At 36.9% G+C, this 23,871-nt stretch overlaps 1 protein-coding gene across 1 annotated transcript in view; it reads right to left on the minus strand.

Moving 5' to 3' along the window:
* The window catches only part of EPRS1 (glutamyl-prolyl-tRNA synthetase 1), a 65,671-nt gene that overhangs the window by 33,222 nt on the left and 8,578 nt on the right, over positions 1-23,871 (minus strand). The window contains exons 4-15 of the mRNA XM_026517312.3: positions 23,623-23,779; positions 21,792-21,931; positions 20,385-20,479; positions 16,119-16,245; positions 15,219-15,411; positions 13,581-13,752; positions 11,396-11,629; positions 10,068-10,152; positions 9,626-9,685; positions 3,728-3,838; positions 1,491-1,627; positions 466-673 (exon numbers count right to left, since the gene is read on the minus strand). Coding sequence (XP_026373097.2) covers positions 466-673; positions 1,491-1,627; positions 3,728-3,838; positions 9,626-9,685; positions 10,068-10,152; positions 11,396-11,629; positions 13,581-13,752; positions 15,219-15,411; positions 16,119-16,245; positions 20,385-20,479; positions 21,792-21,931; positions 23,623-23,779 — 1,719 coding nt within the window. The remainder of the gene's footprint in view (positions 1-465; positions 674-1,490; positions 1,628-3,727; positions 3,839-9,625; positions 9,686-10,067; positions 10,153-11,395; positions 11,630-13,580; positions 13,753-15,218; positions 15,412-16,118; positions 16,246-20,384; positions 20,480-21,791; positions 21,932-23,622; positions 23,780-23,871) is intronic.

The following is a 23,871-nucleotide window of genomic DNA, read 5'->3' on the forward strand; positions in this document are numbered from 1 at the left end:
AAGGTGAAATATTCTTAATTTAAACAAGTATGTTAAAAACTTTACTACTTACGCAGATGCAGGGAAACAGTAAAGATGTAAACAATTACATACATTGTATTATTAAAAGTTAAAATTGATGAACTGATGAACTTCAGGAAACCTTTTAACCAACTTGATTAGTATCCCTGCACATGTAAGTTTCCCACCATAAATATGAGCTGCGGTACGAAAAACACATGGAGACCCAGCTGAAAAGCACAGCAGCACAGCACTTAAGCATAAGCAAGTTCCTTAACATCATTGTGCTTCAGCTCCAATCTTCAGTAAAATGGAAACATCACTCTTTTACATCTTTTCATACAAAATTTTACAGATCTTTTCCATTTTACTTGAAAACCAAATACTTAGAGGTAATTTTTAAAATTCTAAAAAACAGCTTATGTAACAAGGAAAAAAGAAATATGGTTTCTTTTAGAAGGCTACCTTGCTGTTCTTGTTGACATACTGCTTAAAGTCCTCATCTTTGCCCAGCACTGGCTTTGTGATCAAGTGCTCGTAGGTGACACAGATTGCGGGAACAGGAAGAGCATGTGCCGTCTCTGCGAGCCACGTGATCTTCGTAGTTTTCTTGTAGTCTTTGTTCTCCAAATTCAATTTCGCGTCAAGAGATACAATTTTTCCATCTGCATTTCTAAATATAAGATCAAAAGGTGTTTAAAGAAAAGAAAACCATAATTATCATAAATCCATTATTTTGTCCTGTATTTGTAACAAATGGCTAGCAATTTTCTTTGGAAAAATGTCAGAGCAAACATTTATTTGAACTTCTAATGTTCCAGACATATACTGGTTAAGAGATGAATAAAATATAATCTACTGGAGAAGAGATGCACACACATCTGATGAAGAACATGAACATATTTACAAATTTTAAAGTCATCTGCATTAAACATTAAAAAATGTAAAGTACTACATTTTCAAACACTTAACAATTACTTGAAATCATATGTAATGACTGGACAATTCAGATTTCAGAGTTTATATAAATTAATTTTATTAGCATACTATGCTCCATTTATGTAATCTTAAGAACTAACAAGTGTAGCACACTATAATAACTAGCAAGTTCACAGTCATCACAAAACAATTAATTTTAAAGCAGATTTTAGGATAAAGAATGTTATATATACAAATTCTGTTCAAAGGATCCCTTCCCCAGGCAACTGTAAAATGAGAATTAGATGACAAAAAGGGACCCATAAGCATTTATTACATCTAGACACAGTAATTTTCAACATCACAAACAAAACACATCCTGATACCCGATTAATAAACTGGAACACATATGGAAAAGAAATTTGCTGTGTGTCCAGAACTGGCAGTTTCTATGCCGAAGCAGATTTATCAGTCAGGAAAATGAATGAGTCTAAAACTGGTAATTTTTCATAAGTGAATAAACATAAGAAATCCCTTCCATATTTATTTAAAAACAGACGAAAAGTTCTTACTTGTTTATTTTAGTAATATTGATGTTGCCCCAATTTATAAAAGTAACCATCTCCCCCTCCGACAATGTCTCTGCATCAGCACCTTCAATGAAAACTTTAGGACTGTACCATACCGGCTTCAAGCCAACATCAGGATTCTGATTTAAAAAAAAAAAAAAAAAAAGGAGAGTGTTGATTGAAACAACTTATTAAACCCAGCATGCAAATTTATATATTCATTCTATTCTTAAACCAATATACATATTGAATCCCAGCTCTGTGACAGTTGGTCAGCCACCTGACCAGTAATGCTAATGGGTGTCCGATGAAGTGACCTGTCCCTAAACTTACTTCCAGACTAATATTCTTTGTTTTCAGAGCTAAAATGGTATTATTTGTCCTTGGTGTTCCTCCAACCAGAATCTGCTTTGCTATCCTCAGAATGTCACTAATGCTTTTGAAGCAAAGGAGGAAATGAAGTCACTCCTGATGAGTGGCTGTAGAACATTTCAGAACAACAGATGTCACCACAGCAGGAAACTGTGCACCTTTCATATTTTAGAAGACAAATTAAAGAGTATCATATTTGTTTAGATTGATAAGTTTTCTGTCTTTTCAGTATGTATTATATAAAGAAGAAAAAAGATCTGGAGAATAAAAAGAATGGTGTGTTAACTTTCAGTTTTTGCTTGACAGACTTCAAAAGAAGTATAAAATTTTTTGAAATAAGTGTTACACACAGCATGTGTTTGATAATTGTTCATGAATGTACTAATGCATCTGAGAAAAATTAGTACGCTGTATTGACTTACATTCTGCTGGGCTCAGAGAAGAATGGTAACAGGCTAAATCTACAACACTTTGTGAGGAAAATAACAAAGATTCCACAGATTGCACTGAGCAATCCAGTCATCATTTAAAGAGTGTCTCCAAATCAATTAGTCCTTAACTACTAATTATTTTTATTACTTGTGTAACTATTAACTAAGCTATCTGAACACAACTATCATTTTAACAAATACGTGCCTTAGAACATTTTATCTCATCATTCAAATTTCAAAGCATTCAGTATGCTTCACAATTAAGCTAACTGTAGTGGGTGATGTGATACACAGACAGCACCATCACCTGGCTGAACCAATCAGATGCAAGATAAAAATAGCCAATGTCATATAGAAAGGCAATCATATAAGACTATAACTTAGATGCATATGATTTTATATGTGAATTAGTCCATGAACATAACACAGTTATGAGTATATTAGGCTATTGTATGAGTGAGTTAATCTATGAATCTCCATTATACAATGAAGGTATTTATAGACAACCCACAAAGCTGGAATAAAAGGATCTATTTCTGCTTCAGGGTTGTCAACCAAGCAGTCATAATTAAGACACCAACCATGGTTTAATTAAGAGGAATTCCCTACTATCTGTATCTAAGATTTATATTCTGAATTTAGACGGACAGATTTCATCCTCACTTCACTGATATTCTCTAAAACAGACTAAATGGCAGTGTGATAGATTCTGGATGAAAACTGTGATTCAAAGGGCGCCTGGCTGGCTCAATCGGTAGAGCATGTGACTCTAGATCTCAAGGTCATGAGTTCAAGCCCCACATTCGGCATGGAGCCTACTTTAAAAAAAAAAAAATTGTGATTCAATATTACCAGGTCTGATGTTTTGGCTTAAAGACAAAGGTAACAACGAATAACCTAGTTAACAGAATGCACCTCAGTTTCCCTATAAAAATAAGAGCATGGGGGCGCCTGGGTGGCTCAGCTGTTGAGCGTCTGCTTTCAGCTCAGGTCACGATCCCAGAGTCCTGGGATCGAGCCCCACATCGGGCTCCCTGCTTGGCAGGAAGCCTGCTTCTCCCTCTCACACTCCCCTTGCTTGTGTTCCCTGTCTCTTGTCAAATAAATAAATAAAATCTTTAAAAAAAAAAAAAAAAAGAGCATGAATCATCTTTCAAAATGACTCCAAGAAAAGATAAACTTTTATTACTTACATGCTATCTCTACAGACTAAGAAAAATAGGCACAGAGTGTAAAAGTTCTGAGATGTGTTGTGAATTGTTACTAGAATAAGTTTCTTCAGCAAGAAACCCAAAGAAACATCAATTAGTTATCAAATCCTTACTAATAATGTTGAATAGAAAATGATCTCAAAACCATGCTATTGCCACCAAACCACATTTTCCCTTTTACTATCCTGCTCCTTCTGAGAGTAACATTGGTGAAGGTTAGGGTGACCTTTGGGTGTTTGGCTACTTCTTTCATCTCCTCCTGAGCCTCAGGGATATTCACTGGAATCACTTCTTTCTTCAGTAAAGCAACATATCGTGGGGCCACCGGGTCAATAACCTACAACAAATGCATCCTCGTGTTAAAACGTTCAGATATTTTTAAAACTTCATAAATAAAATAAAGACTAGCACAGGAACACTAACTGGCTTTCTTTGTTACTGCATTTACTAATATTTTGGTTTATCTGCTAAGTCTCCTCTAATATTTAACTGTCCAGCAGAAAAAAAGAAAACAATCATAATCGAAAACTACATGAAATTTAGAGTTCCTTCCCAAGAATAACTACTGACAGGTGAAAAGAAACCAATTAGTTAGAGCAAAATATTACTTTTGAAAATAACTTTTAACTCCGTTATCAGGTGAGGAAAAATCATCCTGTGGGGTTATATAGCAATCCTATGGGTAAGTGTGATATGTCATTTTGTATTGTTGGAGAAGTCCATTTTCAAAGAATATAGATAATGTATTTTTCAGTATCATTTTTAATCAGTGTTAGACAACATATCACCATCAAAGCAAAACAGCATTAGGTCACTATAATAAGGCAATTCTACAAACTCAGTATAAACAAGACATTTCTACTGGTCTGCAAGCTACATATACAGGGACCACTGTGTTCCCAGTACTTGGCAAGGGCCTGGCACACACAGGTAATCAACAAACAGGTGCGGATTCACTGAATGAATGGTCCTACTCGCTATGCTCTAACCTAACGCCACCTCCAAAACAGCAGTGACATGCCCTCTCGATCGGATGTATTTTCCTCACTTCACTGTTCAATTTAAAATTATCCATGATGACCACACACAACAGCAGTGTTTAGACACTAAATAAAGCATATGGAAGAAAAATGTAGATAGAGGCGTATGTACAAACAGCTATGGAGGATGTAGGAAATAGTGGTATGGCTAATTAAACTTGGCTATGTTTGTTTTGTATTATATTGTTGTTGTTATCACTGTTTGGTTGTTTGGTTGTTTTTTGTTTGTTTGCTTTGAGAGTATTTTTCAGCTTCTGAAAAGAATGAGTCTGAGAATGAGTCACTCAGAATTTTAACTTTCCCGTGTCTGCTACTCCTCATGGCTTATAGTTCATGTTGGTAGTAAATCAGGACAAGCCTCTCTCTATTATTATTCCGTTCTTTCCTTCCTTGAGTTAGCTTAAAGGTCATTCTTACAAGTTAAAGATTCCTCCTTTCAGCTTCAACTGGGCTAAAATGATCAAAGACTTTTAATCTGTGACTCCTCAGTTCAGTATTTAATCCGGGAAGATACACTTTTTTTAAAGAAGCTGAAACTAGACAAGCCAGCCTGAGAAACTTCCTCCAGTTCACTGCACCTCAGTTTCCTCAACTGACAAGAGAAGAAGGTGGTTTCTTACACCCGACTACTGATAATGATCACTTAGACAGTGGCTAGCACAGATTCTCAGGCCGCTTAACCCTACAGGAAAATGAATGTAATAGTCTGAAGTAAGGTCTAGAAATCTATTTTTAACAAGCATTACACAGGACAGTCAGGAACAGTCAAATCTGGGAAATTCTAGATTAAAAGATTTAAGACTTTTTCAGCTCTAAAATTATACAGTTCTAAAAATTTCTGGATCAAATTACTCTGAAGGGTCCCAGAGATTTCAAGGAAGTTGTCCTGGCAAAAACTACCCAGTGGGGGAAGGACAAGACTGGGACTAAGGAGAAGACTCCAGAACCCTTAACACACGTCCACCAGAAGAACTACCCTTTTATTTACTGGGGTTTACTTGAAGAATTTTCATTTGAAGGAAGATTTTCCTTATTTGGGGCCAAAGAGAGAAGTTTCTACATACTTTAATTTACTAGGTAGGAGCAGAAGCAAGATGGTTGGGATGAGATTTGGGGGAAAACTATTATATTATCATACCACTAAAATACTAACACAGATTTTAAAATTAAAGCAGTAAAGGAAGGTTGATGTAAGCAAGCATTACTCTGAAATGAACACCTTAGAACTATGACTTGACTGAAGAGTTCACATTTAGCAGTTACATAAAACCATGAAGAAAATTAGGTTAATACAGAGTAAGCTAGTGAAATGTCCCCTATCAGTATCAAGGTATATTATTTAATGGGAACTAGACAGCTTCTATTTAGTTATGATTCAGAAAAATGATGTATTAGTTTCCTACCAACATGAGAAGTCAGGCTAAGAAAGCATGGATTACAGTATTTTCAGAGGGATATTGAGATTATTACCCACCCCACATCTCACTGTCCCCTTCATCCATTTCTCCCCTTTTCTTTGCCATATATGCTATACTCTAAATAAAGCTGTTTCTCCAAAGGAGCATGTACTTAAAGAGTTCCAGCTAATCCAGAGTTAACCCTGTTGTCCTTTAGCAGAAGATGCTTTAACAAAAATGCTGGGTTTCTAAGAGTGGGATAGTGTCCAAAGAATGACATTTTATCTCTGCCCTTAATGACTGCTTCAGAGTGCCACGGTGTTAAATTTAGTTCAGTGATGCTTCACTTATATTTTATTTGCAGAGCTTGGAAAGAAAGAGCAAGCTATAAAATAACAAAGCAGTAATCAGACTGAATGTGACATGAACCCTAGATAAGAGATCTGTACCTCAAGGGGCAGAAAGACTGGCAACATGAAGGAAGGATAGGAAGAGGTGAGGAAAGTCAGCAATAGAAACGAAAAGGTACATCATCAGAATAACTTCATCTTTACTATCAATCACAATGTTTTAACTGCTGTTTTTAACATGGTGCTTAATGATTAGAGGTCCCACAGATGTATAGATAAACAAAGCAGCTGAAGAATACTCATCTACTTTCACTCCTTCCCACCTCCCCACTAAAAAGACATAAAGGATTTTTTTGTTGTTGTTTAAAGGCACAAACCCAAAAAATCAGTGTAATCAAAGAGGAGATAATAACAACAAACTATGGAATCTGAAAACTGTATGGAAACATCCCCTCTCTGCTCCATAAACAAGGCAACTGCCCCTCCCCCATCCCCACTACAGAAGGGAAGTTTACTCTGCAAGGAGGGTGCTTAGATCCTGGCAGATACCAGGGGGAGCTGAAGGTGAGGGTACTGCACAGAGACCAGCAGATTAAGTGAATGTATGATACTAGACAGAAAAGCCCTCAGTCTTCCTCTGTTCAGCTCCAACGGTCTGGCAGCCAAGCCTTCACACTTCAGGCAGGTAATTAAAAGAAACTCCTCTGGAAAAACTGCCTAATCCAAGAGATAAGAGATATAGTTACTGACATCGAGGTTCTCCAACTGACTCAGCCAGGTCATCCTACATCGAGGTTCAGCTGACAAGCCCAACTCTTTCTGGGCTTCTAACTGCTCCTTTAGTTCTCCATGTTAAACATGAGCAGATAATCAAGACTATCCAGACCCCTGAGATGTCTTTAATATGTCTATAATATGAAACAAAAAGCCAAAATAATCTGCAAGAAAGAGATACAAGAAAAAAATTCCTACTGATGCTAGTATTCTAAGCATGAAACAGAACAAGAAGTTTTTATATTTTTTATTTTATTTTTAGATTTTATTTATTTATTTGACAGAGAGAGCCAGCAAGAGAGGGAACACAAGCAGGGGGAGTGGGAGAGGAAGAAGCAGGCTTCCAGTGGAGAAGCCTGATGTGGGGCTCGATCCCAGAACGCCGGGATCACACCCTGAGCCAAAGGCAGACGCTTAATGACTGCGACACCTCGGCGCCCCAAGAAGTTTTTTTAAAATTCAGAGGACTGAAAAGAAATCTTGGAAATGATACATAAATGAAAAACTCAACAGGAGGGTAGGAAGATAAAGTTGAGTCAATCCAGTACAAAGCAAAGCCAAAAGATGAGGTGGAAAATAAGAGAGAAAATAAAATTAGAGGACCATCCAGGAGGCCCAACATCTGCTCAGGAAGAGTTCCAGGGAGAAGAAAACAAAGTAGAGAAAAAACAAAGAATGGATTCAAGAAAATCTCCCAGAACTGAAGGAATAAGTTTCCAGACTGGAAGCCACATGTTCTTCCGATGGATAAGGATGAAAACAGAGCCCCCACTACAGCACATCATCACGAAATTTCAGAGTGACAAAGGTCATACACAAGGTCTCAACAATCCTCACCCCTTGCCCCCGTCTCAGGGAGCTACCAAAGGACAGAGCACAGCAAAGCAAGAGAAACATAAAAAAAGAAGAGAAATCCAAGAACCATTGTGTGACCCATCTGTGACCCATCACAGAACAAAAGCAAAGGGGATCCCAGGACGATGATGGCTGACCTCAGGAAACTGCTGAGCTTCAGAAGCTAATGGGCCCCTAATCCAGATCAGCACAGGGCAGCGCAGAAGGCTCAGGCAGAGCTGTCAACATGATAAAACTGAAAGAATACCGAGGCACAAGAACATCTCGGTAGGAAATTCAGACAACTCCTGGAGAGCGAAGATGGAATTAGAAAACTAAACAAATGGGGGAAAACAACAATCAACTACAAGAAAACCAACAGGGTCTGAGAAAAAGTAAGAGACCCATGTCCCCTCTTTCTGTTGTGGGAGTCAAGTGAGGATGCTTGAAATGTAAAAAAAAAAAAAAAAAAAAAAAAAAAAAAAATCAAAAAGTAGCAACACACATCTTATTTAGAGACACAAGCAATAAAAATACCAAAAGAATGATCTAAAAGAGCTGAAAGTGCTTTCTCTAGGGGGAGAAAATGGAAGGAAAGAAAAAAGGCAAATATGCTGCTCACCTTAACAGACCCTACAGACCTCTCTGACCATGGTGAAATATAGTTCATGTATTTGAACTAAGTACACATGTATAACTTTAAAACTTGAAACCTTTAAAATCTGGGTTATTAATGAAAAGTACACCAAATTAACTTTGCCTGTAAATTCTACTTGTATTTATTATTAGTAACTGCAGCAACAGAAAGAACCAATTAGTTCCTTTATGTATCAAAAACACACAAGACTAAATAAAACAAATTCAAGACACATGCGAGACAAGCAAGTATTTCTTGAAGCAAGGCATCAGCACAATCAAGCAGCAATAAGAAAAAAGAAGTACAGAACACAATCACAGAAACTATAGTTTAAAACATGGCATTTTAATGATTTGCCTTATTATAGTGTCTAAGCATCCGCTTCCAATTGGTAATTAACAATGTCGATATGCAGTATTCCTTATTTGACTTTAAGGAACAGTTAAAAAAAAAAAAGCTAGATTCAATAAGACACAGGAATTATAATTAGTGAACCTTCAATACAATTCAGTGAAACATACAACTTTAAAACTCTGTCCTCTCAGCACACAAGGGAACAGTGGAATGAAGTTAGCCAAATCTTCCCTTTGCCACTAAGAAAACCAGAGGACATGTTTTTTAAAACTAGGAATAATGCATTTTCAGTTGATTTGTATAAGCAAGTCTTTTATATAAATGTGATTGTGCTTCAAAGCTGTATAACATCTCAGGTTATAACATGTAATATGCTAAAAGCTATGTGCTAAGTAAGGCAAATAAAAGCGTTAAGTAATACCTTCTTACAGAGAGCTCGCAGCTTGAAAGCAGAAAAATGAAATGCAGTGTTCATAAAAGATTTAAGGAAAAAACTGTTACCGCTCCCCATTAACTCCAAGTTAGTTTTAATCATTGTGACTTGTTTGGTATACCTAACAGGCTTAATGCTCTTTATAAGTTTAAAAAAGGAAAACATTCCATTTTCCTGAAGGTCTGCAAAATGTTAATGTTTTTCACAAAATTTTCTCTACAATGAACACACTAGTGAATTCTACACATATTGTATTATTCAGGAGTTAGGCACAAGAAAGAAGGACCAAGAGTCAAAATGTGTACCTTTTTATTAAATGCCCAAATTTTGTCCCATTCCATGTTCACAATTGAACGTGAAGAGCCCTAGAAAAATCAATAGAGGCAAAAAGTATTCATTAGCATATTTAAGCTAAGCATGTTAGAGAAAAATAAACCCAATAAATACCTGCACGTTTACGTCCACTGGAATATAAAACCCAGTATGCACAAACTACTTTGGTTACTCTGAACAGCCACAGTCAAGAGCCATGTATTTCACTATATAAAAATACCAGAGGCTGCCTTTGTCCCACTTCAGCTTACAAGAGTAAGACATTTTCAATTTTCCACTATTATAAACATGCTCCTTAGAAAAAAAAAAATTCTATCCTTGCATTATAAGGAACAAGGAATAGAATGAACAGAAATAACAGCGACTAAAGGGATATTAATAAGACACTTGAAAACTCAACAAAGTGTAGGTTACCTGAGCAGCAATAAACTGTTTCAGCCCTTCAACGGTCATCCCCCTCCTGAGCACACCGCGAACTGTAGGAAACCTTGGGTCATCCCTGGGAAATAGGGAAATTGGTAAGTACCAATGAGATCTTTTTAAAGTACAAACACAAGCAGTACAAAGTACCTAATGAATAATAAATTATAGTCAGCTTGTAAAATATTTGGACTGAGTTGTTTATATAATAATTGGGTAGATCATAATACCAGTGAGCCCACATTCATGGAAGAGGAAAACTACCTACTAGTCAAACACTGCCTGGTAAAATAAATGCACTAGTAGAAATAGTAAAAGTACATTTCAAAAAAGACACAGAGGTGACGTCTTCAAATATGGAAAAGCCATGCATTAAAACATTCTTATTTGCTTTTTATTTAACAAATATTCAAGGTCCCTATTCTACATACAACCATGAGAATCAGATAAGAGATGGTATCATGTCATCCACGTATGAATATACTTTACGAAGCCCTTTGGGTTATACAAACTTCAGTAAGTTTGCAATAAAAACCTTTGCCTGGAGCCCAAGATAAACTTGCCTTTTATAAAATTCAGCTCTACAATAAACCAGTATAAAATATATAGTTTTCAAAATATACTTAACATGTCAGTATTACGCGATGCTAACAGAAACTAGTAAATACGTTCTTGTTAATTCAGATAAAAAAAATTCTTAGACTTAGCATCCTGGTAACTCATCTGAACAGGTTTCATTTACACAGATATATGGCTACAAGATGACTTTAATTTTTGTATTCCACTTTCTCGCAGAAATCCTGTATAGGTTATTAATATACTAGAGAGATTTGCAAACTTTTCCTGGATGCCTAGTCCTCTGGCAACCAACAGCTCCACAAAGTGGGTCCTCACCACCAAGGCAGAGACCATCTATGTCTTCACCTTAACTCAAGGCATTTTTTGGCCTTCCTGGGACCCAGCTAAAAAGAAAAGCCTCAGAGCCTCAGCTGAGTGTGGAGAATGGTAACCAGATATACAAAGAACCAGAGTCACAACTACTTTTCTACAAAATGCTAAGATCTGCAGAGAATGTGCCCTTGTGTGTTTTGCATTCCTATGCACCAGGGTCCAAATGGGCACTCCATGTTTGTAGCCTTAGAGAGCGGTAGGGGGACTTGATGCGCTGGATGAAATAAAGGTAAGGACCAGAAACCCTAGAGGCCCACCCATTCAAACTCTTCCCATTCATACCCCCACCCCACCCCTGAAAACAGTTTTACAACCACTGATAGACCATGTTCTTACTACTTCCTCTCAATTCTAGGTCACAGTAAACATACCATCCATCTACCAATCCTTCGTTGACAAACCATGTGAGTTTTCTTTTGGAGAGCACTGTGTTGTTGAGATTTAGTCGGCTATATTCCCAAATATATGGTTTTCTTATGCCTAAGGCTTCAATAATCCAATAAAACTGTTCATCTCTGTCATGGTATTCTGTTGTTCTCAGGGCGTGTGTAACGCCTTCAATACTGTCAACTATGGGGCAGGCAAAATCATATGTCGGATAAACACTGGAAAAAAAGGGAATATATTGAAAAGCAAAATGAAGCTTTTACCCTTTCCATCTTAGATTATGCATTATAAGAAGCAACAGCAATTTGAAATATAATTCCTTACAAGTTAGGAATATCTTAAAAATCAACAGGTTTTATAACCTATTATATTCGAAGTATATCAAAATATCTTCAGTCTTTGAGAATAAATTAGTTAACCCACTCAATATTTAAACAAAAAAGCAAATTGGCAATTTAACAGACAACTGGGTATTGAAATAGCAAATTCTATAATCATACTTCTGTAATTGCCAATGTAGAGCATGGTAGAAAAGTAAAAAGCAAAATACAGCTGACCCTTGAACAACACAAATTAGAACTGCATGGGTCCACTTATACACGGATTTTTATAAATACAGTACAGCACTACAAATATATTTTTATGACTTTCTTAATAACATTTTATTTTCTCTGGCTTATTTTAAGAGTACAATATATAATACATATAACATACAAAATATGTGTTAAATGACTTTATGTTATCAGTAGCCTTCTGGTCAATAGGAGGCTACCAGTAGCTAAGTTCTGGGGGAATCACAAGTTATATACAGATTTTTGATGCGCAGGGTGTTGGCGCCCTAATTCCCTGCATTCCTCAAGGGTCAACTGTACATAAAAATTCAAGGGAATTTTTAGCTTTTCAATATCTTAATCCCATACTTGAGTAAATACCTAAGCTTAAATCTCCTGTAACTAAATGAATTTAAGAACAAAGCATTTCCTTCTCTGACGAGAAGACGGTTAATTAAAATTCCATTTAAGATGAAATCTTAAAAACAATTTCTGATTAAAATAATGTACACAATGCACAATTTTAATTTGAATTTTAACAAATATAATATTGCATTATGCCTCTAATTTTTAGGATACTTCATTAAAATGCTACTGCATTATTCTTGGCAACTATTTGATACTGAAAATGTAAATACAAACTCACTTCTGCAAATGTATTCAAAGTATCTGCTTAATAAAATAAGAAAGTACACTGTTAAAAATAAGAGACTTATGTAGATACCTGTAACCACATGTATAACACATATGGACACACACATCTACACCCACACATTTAAAGAAAGTTACATTAGCTAACAGGTTAGCATTTACATTCACTAATCTCTTCAGAAGTGTTGAATGAGTACTTACATGTAGTAGGCTTCTTCAAAGTAAAAAAAAAAATACAATTACTTTATAAAGGTAAATTAATAGGGGAGGGGAACCCATTTAAAGAAAAAAATCGTTAACTGAAAACCCACATAGAAAACGAATCAAAACTAGAAAAAAGACACATGATACTTTTACATTGTTCACGTTTCTGTAAATTTTCAGTTCTATCACTTTCGTGAATCAATTTATGCCCAGCAGAATCCAAGTTTATAAGAGGAAGAGAAGTATCTTCATCTAAAGATACACACCACAATAAACCTAATCAATACCAAAAAAGCAACTATAGGCAGAGTGAAGAACTTTTAGAGATGGAAATGACCTTAGAAATAACCCAGCATAGGGGCGTCTGGGTGGCACAGCGGTTAAAGCATCTGCCTTCGGCTCAGGGCATGATCCCGGCGTTATGGGATCGAGCCCCACATCAGGCTCCTCAGCTATGAGCCTGCTTCTTCCTCCCCCACTCCCCCTGCTTGTGTTCCCTCTCTCGCTGGCTGTCTCTATCTCTGTCAAATAAATAAACAAAATCTTTAAAAAAAAAAAAAATAATAACCTAGCATAACCTTAATCAATAGGTGAGTAAACACCCCAAGAGATTAGGTTACACGCTTTACCAATAGCAGTTACTAACCTGTGGGTGAACAAAGACCCAAGTCTCTTGATCATTCTGCATCTACTCTGTATTTACAGACATCATCAAAGCAAAATCAAAGTAGGCCACCAAGCATAATGAAAGAGATACACTCACTTGTATTTATTTCCAGTTCTTGGATGTGGCTGAATTTTACAGCGATAAAGCGTTGGGTCTCTCATACATCCATTGTTACTACTCATGTCAATTTTTGCTCTCAGACAACAGGACTGACCAAACTGGCTCCCTTGTTTCATTTCTTCCCACATTTGCAGATTCTTCTCAATAGCTATAAAACGATAATTACATTACAGTTTAGCTAATGTATTACTAATCTAGTTGAATTCAAATTATTTAAGTAGTCCCATAATTTGATACCAATTTTCATATTTTAGTCGCATATTGTAAGCACGCTCCACTAGATTAAGAGTACTACAATAGTTCTAGTATCTGGTATGAGGGAGGGGTAAATGCATCATTTTTTTATGAAGAAGTCTCACAGAACACTTACAAAATATACTCTACAAACATATTTTTCAAAGAAGTCAATATATTACACTGATATAGTACTGATTAAAGGTAAGAGAGAAAGAGGCCTGAAGGTTTTTCTCATCCTGCATTTCCCATTTTCCCATCATAGCACAACTGGCCAGCCCCTGACCCCTCAAATTTAACACTGCATTGAAGGAGAAGCATTGTGTCCCTTTGCCACCTCATGCTCAGGGGATGGACCAAATCGGTCCAGGGCATAGACCAGGGCCCACAGGCATCAGCGCTACAGCCCATGCCCAGGTAAAGAACATGGCTCGGGCTGCGAGCCTGAGCCCATGGGCTCCCTGAAAGCCCTGCCAGTCAGGAGGGCTTGTGGAAAGCAGGAGACTCTTGGATTGAAAAATATGAGAGATCACAGAAAACAATGACACAAGTTTAATCCCAGAAAAAAGAATTCTATGTCCCAAGTGGCTATGGTTCTATTTATGTGAGAATATTGAAAACCTGCCCCATGTAAGTAAGAAAGAACTATTATACAATGCTTCTCTGTGGAAGCTCCTGAAGATAATGGACATGTTTTACCTGCCCTCAAAAAATTAAGTGAGGTCTCAAAGTACAGTTGTTAACTATCTTTGAAAATGAGGGGAACTTAAAAAAGAGAGAGACAAAAAAGAGAGACTTCTGTAACAATCTGAATTTACTATACACTTCCCAAGATTTAAATACAGTATTACGAAATTATGGCAACGTAACTACGGAATGAAAATAGCCCTATTCAGTAGTTCAGGCGACAAGCAGTTAGTAAGAAAGATATGCTCTTTCATTAAGTGGTATTTCTGAGATATAAAGTAATACTAAGCTTAAATATTATATTCAATATTATAGTCACATTTACCCACATGCTAAGAAGATTTGGGTCCTAATAACACAATCATCAAACATTTTATAGAAAGGCTAAGTATTTAAATTGGGAGAACTACAAAAAGTTGCAGAAATAACCATTCAAACGGAATGAATACAATGCAAAAGACGGCACTTAGTAAGTGCGACACTAAGGGCACACACACTTTGCATGCAGTTGTAATGCCAACAAAGTAAAAAAAAATGTGAAGATGATAAAGAAAAAGAATTCTGTGATGAATTAATGTATGAATCATATTCCCAAATGTGTCTCAAATCAGTATCTTTCATCGAAATCTTGTTCTACTGAAGAAGTAGAACAGAAGACCATCAATTAAAACACAAACACTAAATGTGCCTTACAGTTTTTCCTATGCTCGGATTCTATCCTCTGCTCACGTTCTGCTTTCATCTGCTCAGCGGGAGTATCATCCACATAAGCCTTCCCTTCCTGAATTAGCTTCTCTGCATATTTCATTATAGTTTCAAAATGATCCGAAGTGTAAGTAAATTGATCTGGTTTGATATGCAACATTGCAACATCTTCCAAAATAACCTGCAAAAAGAATCCAAAATAACCATCAATTTATCTTTTGCATTTTCTTGTGTATTTTCAATCCTTGATACTGCATTTGGGCAAATGTAATTATACACCATCAGTCAAAAAAAAAAAAAAAAAAAAAAAAGCCTGAAAATGGTTGTGCAAGTTGTATATTAGATCAGAAAAGGAAAAAAACCAAAATATTCATTATGCTAGTCTCCAAATTTTCAGCTGAGAAAGCTGATCTCATGATGGAGCTTTCCATTTACTCTGGAAAACTGGTTATTATTGGTCATACTGACAATTGTTTGCCCTCTCTTTGAATATATTGCAGTGCTTCTGAATAAAGAAGATAAAAGAGGCTAGCAAACCTTCCCAATTTTCCAATACCTACTTAAGTGTTTGTTTCATTCATACACTTACAATTAAATGACAAAAAGGAAACCTGCCTCTAGTGACCAATTCATTTAAGAAATTGGTACTTAGAGGAAAATATAGCACACTTTGGTAAATTGTACAACTGAGGAAGAAAAAATTAAATTCAAGTTTTTTGGTCTGGGAGCTCAATACTGCTTGGCTTAGGTCTTAGACACGGAATATACAGATGAGGGAAAAAAGCAGCTATGAGAACAAACTTAATTTTCCTACCATGAAGGTATCAGGTCACCCTCTAATTTTCATTAACTTTTCTGACAAAGGGTCATCACTACACCTTTAATTACCTTCTCAAAATCTTCCTTTTCTTTTTCAGGATTTGTGTCATCAAATCTCATGATCAGTTTCCCTTTAAAGTTAACCTGGTAGTGCTGGTTCAGAAGAGCAGCTTTTGCATGCCCAATGTGTAAGTAACTAAAACAAAAACATTTCACAAAGAAACTCATTAACATGTTTTAACTAAATACTTAAACTTAACCTTTTTGAGGAGATGAGAACTAAACAAAAATCCTTCTAGCTGGTACTCCAGTCATATTTTATTTTCTAACAAAAAAGTACTGTGATACAAAATCTCACCGCACAGGAAGAAAAAGACTACAACATTTATAAAATAATCACAAGAAACAATTTCATATGTAAAATCTCACAAAGGGACAAGTTATTTGTTAACATTACAACCTTAAGGAGAAAAAAACAAAAAAACGACCTTAAAGAAAATCTTCTTTTTTTCTTACAGAGGAAACGAATGGTCATTTAGAGGACAACTTCCAAAATGGCTTCTGGTGCTACCCGACAATGTATCTTCTTCACTAAGACCTGATGCTGCGAGAACCGAGCACCCACCTCATGTACACCAGCGAGAGGCACCTCTGAGGTCACCACTGCCGTGTGAGGACTCCATGAAGGGCACATGGGGATCAGGAGGCTGCGGAAGAGCCACTTTCTCAAGGCGTCAGTTTTCTCAGAAGCCAAAATAAAAGGATTTTCACTAAGGGACCTTCCAGTACCAACGCTCCATGAATCACAACCCATGGAAACACTATTCTGTTCCTATGCGCAGTTGGCAATTATAAGGAATAAAATATGTTACAAGCACTGTTGATAATATTCTCTATCAACATTCTCTTCGATCAGCGAAGTGGGTAAAAAGCAGTCTCCTATACTACTGCTAAAAATACCCTTTCCTGGGCAGCAAATACAGCATGAAGCAAGGAAGTTTAATCAGCTCTCGTGAATTTTTACTAGATTCCACCAATGGTAGCCATGGTCCCATGCCCTAGTTTCCTAGTTTCACGCCAACCTGATCTCAGCTGGTATCAACAGGGGAGGGGAAAATACAAGTCCTTGCAAGTCTTCACATCAGTTTTTAAATCAATCCATGTTTCAGAAATTCACGCAGCATCCTAGATTGATGATTCAACGTTAAGAAGAATTTATATGCACAGGTTAACGCAGACAAGTACAAAGCAATGTATTTAGGGTTATTCAAAACTTTCTGCATAACATAAAAGGCTGTCACTGGTATCCCAGATGAGATTCTAAAACAGAAAAAGGACATTAGGGAAAAACTAATAAAATCCAAAAAAGGTATGGCGTTTCAGTGATAATAATAGCAATATATTGATATTGGTTCACCAGTTGTGACAAAGGTACCAGAGTAATGGTAACATTACAGATAACTGGGTGCAGTGTATGCGGGAACATTTTGTACTATCTCTGCTACGTTTCTGTAAACTAAAACTACTCTAAAACAAAAGGTATACCAAAAATAAAACAAAGGACTGTGAGTTCCAAGAAAAGAAACAGAAACACTACCTATAGTCTTTGTTGAAAGTGTTCTACCTGTATCATGCTATACCCATCATTGGGAAGAAAAAACACAACAAACTAATAATCACTGAGTACCCATACTATATGACAGTTAATGTACTAGGCTTTACATAAAGGATTTAATTTCAGAGAGGTGAGGAAATCAAACCATTATCTTACAGATATTGTTTCTGAATCTGAAATAATGTGGTTCTAACAATCCTAAATTTCGAGAAAGCTAAAAGGACTATAAAATGTTCACAAGGTAACTAAAATAATCAGCTCAAGAGACAACTAGCTAGCTTAAGAAAGTAAAAGTCATGCTGCGTCAGTTAGTACTAATGCCAAATTGGGCTTCTGCCACATGTAACAGACATAGGCTGCAGAATTTTAAGTCAAATGGACTCTAGAGCCAGACAGCACAAGTCTGGCAAACTACCAAAATGCTGTAGGAATCAGTTTCTGAAACCATTTGTAAAATGTAGCCATTAAAGTGCCTTCCTCACACTGCTATTAGAATTAAACACAACACTTGGTAGTACCTGCTCATAATAGGTTCTATATATGTTAGCTAAGAATAAGAAAAAGTGCAAAAGGCAAGCCTTCGGGGCACCGGGGTGGCTCAGTCAGTTAAGTATCTGCCTTCAGCCCAGGTCATGATCCCAGAGTCTTGGGACTGAGGCCCACGTGGCTCCCGACTCAGTGGGGAGTCTGCTTCTCCCCACTTCCTCTGCCTGCCACTCCCCCTGCTTTTGTGCTTTCTGTCAAATAAATAAAATCTTAAACAGACAAAGTCAAGCATTCTGGCCTTTGATGAAAGACAAAGAAAAATAAAATTACTAAAAAGAAAAATTACAGGGAGAGGCTGGCTAGCTCAGTTGGTAGAGCATATAACTCTTGATCTCAAGGTTGTACTTTAAAGCCCCCTGATGGGTCTACGTAGAGATTACTTAAAACTAAAATCTTTAAAAAAAAAAAAAAGAAAAAAGAAAAACCAAAGAATTCTTTAGCAGTATAAAGGAATATGATAGAATTATGAATAGTAAAATAAAAAACAAACAAAAGACAAAAACACCTGAAAACTGATTTATATTCCAAATCCCAAAACTGTATTTGGCCAGGAGCATGGCCTTTGAAATTGATGTAATTTACGGCAGACAAATGTACTTCACAAATCATAAACATGAGGCACTCACTATTCTAAGAAATGACAGCGACAGAAAATATAAAAAGATTCTACGAGGACTAATGTCCAAATGCCAGAGCTATAAAACAGCCACTGCTAAGAAAGTGGCTTTAGCAAACCACTGAAGTCACTACCAATGGGAAACCACGACCTCACACACTGAGTACACAGGACAGAATACTGGGCCACAAGGACCCGGGATGTCTGTGGGAAGTAAAGCACAGATGGTAAGTCTTATGAGATTCCACCCAGTCCAACTACCAATCAAGCACTCAATAACTGAGTCTGTGAATTTTCCAAATTCATTATTTCTCTTTCATCTCCTTCTAGCTATCCTTTATTTCACCCCCTTCATCAGAAAACTTAGAAAAGCAGAGAGAAAATGTGGAATTCTACAACAGATTTTCCTGTCAGTGGTGCTTATGAAAAGTTTGTGGAGAACTATTAAGAACAGCTAAAATAGGGGCGCCTGGGTGGCACAGCGGTTAAGCGTCTGCCTTCGGCTCAGGGCGTGATCCCGGCGTTATGGGATCGAGCCCCACATCAGGCTCCTCCGCTATGAGCCTGCTTCTTCCTCTCCCACTCCCCCTGCTTGTGTTGCCTCTCTCTCGCTGGCTGTCTCTATCTCTGTCCAATAAATAAATAAAATCTTTAAAAAAAAAAAAAAAGAACAGCAAAAATAAAATGGTTTTTTCTTATCTGCTACTTTCTATTGTCTACACATTCTACTTATCACAAATGGGTAAGAATTTAGCTACAGAATACAAAATCTGAAATTAAACAAAATTTGGGAAAAAGTAATCATCTCATTTACCAAATATGGCACAATTCTTTCCTAAAGGCTGAGTTCCTGAGGCTAACTGCTTTAATAAGATGCATTTTATTGTATTACTCTCCCTGGAAGGCCGCTATTACAAACCTTGTCCAGCTCAAAGAGGCTGACGCATGCGCAAGGCAGATTCCCCTCAACCCGGAGCAATGCTGGGCAAGGCCTGGGGCAGCCCCAGGCTGGTGGCTGCCAGCCAGAACAAGGCTTTTTCTCCAAAGAGCTATTCAAATGTTATTTTCTTTTGGTGCCAAAGTGAAAGGGATTGGGAAGCCTGCTAACAATAGAAAGAACTGAAAAGGAAGAGGCTTTTCAGGATGCCCTTTTATTTCAGAAAAAAAGTAACTTAAAAATAATTCTTCCATAACTTCTGCTAACTGAAAGGACTGCTCAGGGTACAAATACAAATCCTTATTAAATGAGAGCTGAAAAATCTCAAAATGTAAATAAAATTTAAGGCTTTCTATTTATGGATATTTTTCTATTTATAATTAAAATTCTGTCTGGATTAAAATAATAATGTCTGATTAGTAAGCTAAAACTACAAATTTAATACATTAACATTAGTTGTCAATAATAAATAGACTAATAAGATGTTTAGAATTTTGATTCCCACAATTAAAATCTTATTTTCTTCACTATTAGTAACCTAGTACTATTATAAGTACTTAACTATCTTTAAGCTTTTCCACTAAATATACTCCATTGTAATTACAAGTTACATTTTCTTACCCACTAGCCTCTGGAGGAAATCTGACAGTAACCTTTCCCATCTCAGCACCTGGAAGCTCAACAAATTTCCCAACATCTTGTTTTTTCTCAGGTATCTGTAAAGCAGAACAAATACAGTTAGATCATTAAATGTTTAAGAATACAGTTGTTCAGCAAATACTTACTCAGTATCCACTACGTACCAGGCATGGTTACGGGACAAATGAGGACTAGAACGTTTTCCTTGCACTTGAGGACCCAAAACCTTGTGAAGGATGTAAATAAAACCAACTACTGGTAACAGAAATATACCTATACATTTATAGAGTGCTGTTAGAGCAGTCACTTGAAGTTAACCAACAGCCTCTAGGATCATCAGGAAAAGCTTAAAAGGAAATAAGAACCAAGCTGGACCTTAAATTAAAAAGTAAGTGGAAATATATCAAATGCGCAATGTATAAGGGCCTCCATTCTAAGAAAAGGAACAAGAGCACAGGTAACACACAAAGACAGTGCAATGTCCATGAAAAGTTAGAAATGCATGTGGGGTGGGTGGGCAAGGAAGCTGAAATTGTCAACGAGATCCAAAATATGAAGCCCCTCATACACGTGCTTTTAGGTTTTAGGCCATGAGGAAATCCCAGGGGCAATGGGACCATTTATTTGTATTTTCTAAAATGATACCCGGGACAATGCAGAGGCTGAACTAGAAGAGACCTTGGATGAAACTATGGTATTAAATCAACCAAGGGGTAATGAGGCTTCAACAAAAATCAGTAATAGTGGAGACAGAAAACATATCAATAGATATGAGAAGAACAGAACTTGGTGACTGATTACATGGGAAAAATGGTGAAGGATGGTGACAATTTTTAGCCAGAACAACTGAGTGGACTGTGGTATCTTTATCGAAGCAGCAGTAGTTTTCAAATTTTACTGCAATGGAAAACCTTTAAGTTGAAACTTAAGTACACACACCTAGTAAGTACAACAGATCAAAGTAGAGAGACTCTGGGTGGGGAAGAGAATCTTTTCTACTGGGCTCTACAACACATCCTCCTAAACAATCAACAAAAAGGCTCTGCAGAAGCCCAGGACTCAATGGTTAAAAATGAACAAACAGGAGAGTTGGGAGGAAGAAAAAAATCGTTTAGCTAGAAATAATGAGATTTTAGTTACTTGGATTTTGGATTTCCTAAGGGACATACACTGGATGATCATAATATTTTAGACATACAATTACAAAGATTAAGGCTTTACGGAGTTATACAGTTAAAGGCAAGCCAAGACTTAATCGACGCCACAGATTTTTTCCGAGAAGATCCTTTTTCACATATGAAAAGAAAAATAAACTACAGGTAGGAATCATTTTCTTTTCAGATCTACAGTCGCAAACAGAATAAGATATCAGCATTAAAAAAAGCTTACCGCTTTAGCTTTGCTCGCTGAAACATTCCACTTGGTACCTACAGACTGGAAGGCCTGCTGGGCTTCGAGAAAGCCAAACCAGCGTTTTACATGCACTGGAGCTTTGTTCTGTTTCAACTGTTCCTGCCATGCAGCATTGCCTATTAGCAAAAATAATTTTAAAACCATTCAATAGATCCACAACTTTAAAAGCAAAGTTCTAGTCGTGGTTAATTTAAGTAAATGAGATGGCTTAAAGTTGTGCTACTACAGGGGCGCCTGGCTGGCTCAGTCCACAGAGCACGTGACTCTTAATACCAGGGTCTTGAGTTCAAGCCCCACGTTGGGAGTGGAGCCTACTTTAAAAAAAAAATGCACTTCTATAATGAAAAATTTACAATCTAGGTATACGTTGAAATGTTTTCTAAGGGTGCATGAGTGACTCAGTTGGTTGAGCGTATGCCTTCAGCTGGGGTCATGATCCCGGGGTCCTGGGATCGAGCCAACGTCCGGCTCCCTGCTCACTGAGGAGTCTGCTTCTCCCTCTCCCTATGTCCCACCCCTGCTTGTGCTCTCTCTCTCTCAAATAAATAAATAAAATCTTAAAAAATGTTTTCTAATATATTAATATACTTTACAGAATTCACAGAAGTTAAAAATATTTTTGCAGTTCGACTCACTGACGTGAACTAAATCCTGCCCTCACCACCACCACACACCCACTATAAGGACAATGTCATATTTCATAATTAAGGAAAGGCTTTAAGCAGATCAACTAGAAAACAAAATAGGAAATCAAGATCAAAAAGTAGCTCATTTCTTCAGATGTAATAACAAAAGTAGGCACTGAAGGAAAATTTAATTTTTGATATCACAAAGTTACATCCTTAAGATATTATCTTCCTTTCATGAATATTAAATCAAAAATCAAAAAAGATGAAAATCTCAAACACGTACATGAAAACATCTAATTAGAAAAGGCCTTCATTTCATGTTGGTTATTATTATAACAGTTTAACTGAATTTGGAAAAAAGTTTTAGCCACAAAAATAGTATACACAACATAAAAAACCCCACATGATGCAAATCTGAAGAATGATAAAAAACTTTCTGGCATATTTGCTTCAGGTTTTTGTTATTTTTTTTTTTTAAGAAAATAAACTAACAAAATTTAAGTCCTCTTCATACCTCTCATCAATCCTATAATCTTACCATGCTGCCAACTAGTCATAGAGACTCCGTGATCTCCAAGAGGAACAACTCCAGATCACCCCCTCAAACACACATACACCCCTACTAAGTAATCAGAAACAACAATGTCTGGAGTAAAGGAATGGCTGAGACAGGAGAGGTGCTGACATAAATGGGATGAGGGCTTCTTTAGCAGGACCAAGGTCAGCTTCCCAAGCAGAAGGGAGCTGGGTTAGTGAGAGAGAGAAGACATCTCGGGACAGCAAAAGATTGGGAATTCCTGTGCCCGGACAGGAATAAAATAGCCAAGGCAGGGGCGCCTGGGTGGCTTAGTCGTTGAGCGTCTGCCTTCGGCTCAGGGCGTGATCCCAGAGTCCTGGAATCGAGCCCTGCATCAGGCTCCTCTGTTGGGAGCCTGCTTCTTCCTCTCCCACTCCCCCTGATCGTGTTCCCTCTCTCGCTGGCTGTCTCTCTGTCAAATAAATAAATAAAATCTTAAAAAAAAAAATAGCCGAGGCAGTCATTCCTTTGCAAGGAAGTCCTAAGTGACTCTCTACACACACGTGCACCATATATAAGTACATAGAAACATGCACACTTCTTATCTAGCAAAATATCAAGTAATAAAAATAGAACATTCTTCAGGAAGAATAAATGATACCTTTTAGGGTGGCCCAAACACATAAATCTGCTAAGCTCAAGGAATTTCCAACTAAGTATGTCCTCAGAGACAGGCAATGATTGAGCTCGTTGATTGCAGAAGTAAACAAATTACAGGAAGACAGTTTTGTAGCACTAAACTCCAACCAGTGATCAATCTGTGGACAAAAAAGATGGAAAAGAAATGCACCTCGGGGTTTAGATTTAAACAAACAAATGACCTCAGAATCATGCCCATCTTACTCAACTT

Source organism: Ursus arctos, unplaced genomic scaffold, assembly GCF_023065955.2.
Source record: "Ursus arctos isolate Adak ecotype North America unplaced genomic scaffold, UrsArc2.0 scaffold_2, whole genome shotgun sequence".
Classification (NCBI taxonomy): Eukaryota; Metazoa; Chordata; class Mammalia; order Carnivora; family Ursidae; genus Ursus; species Ursus arctos.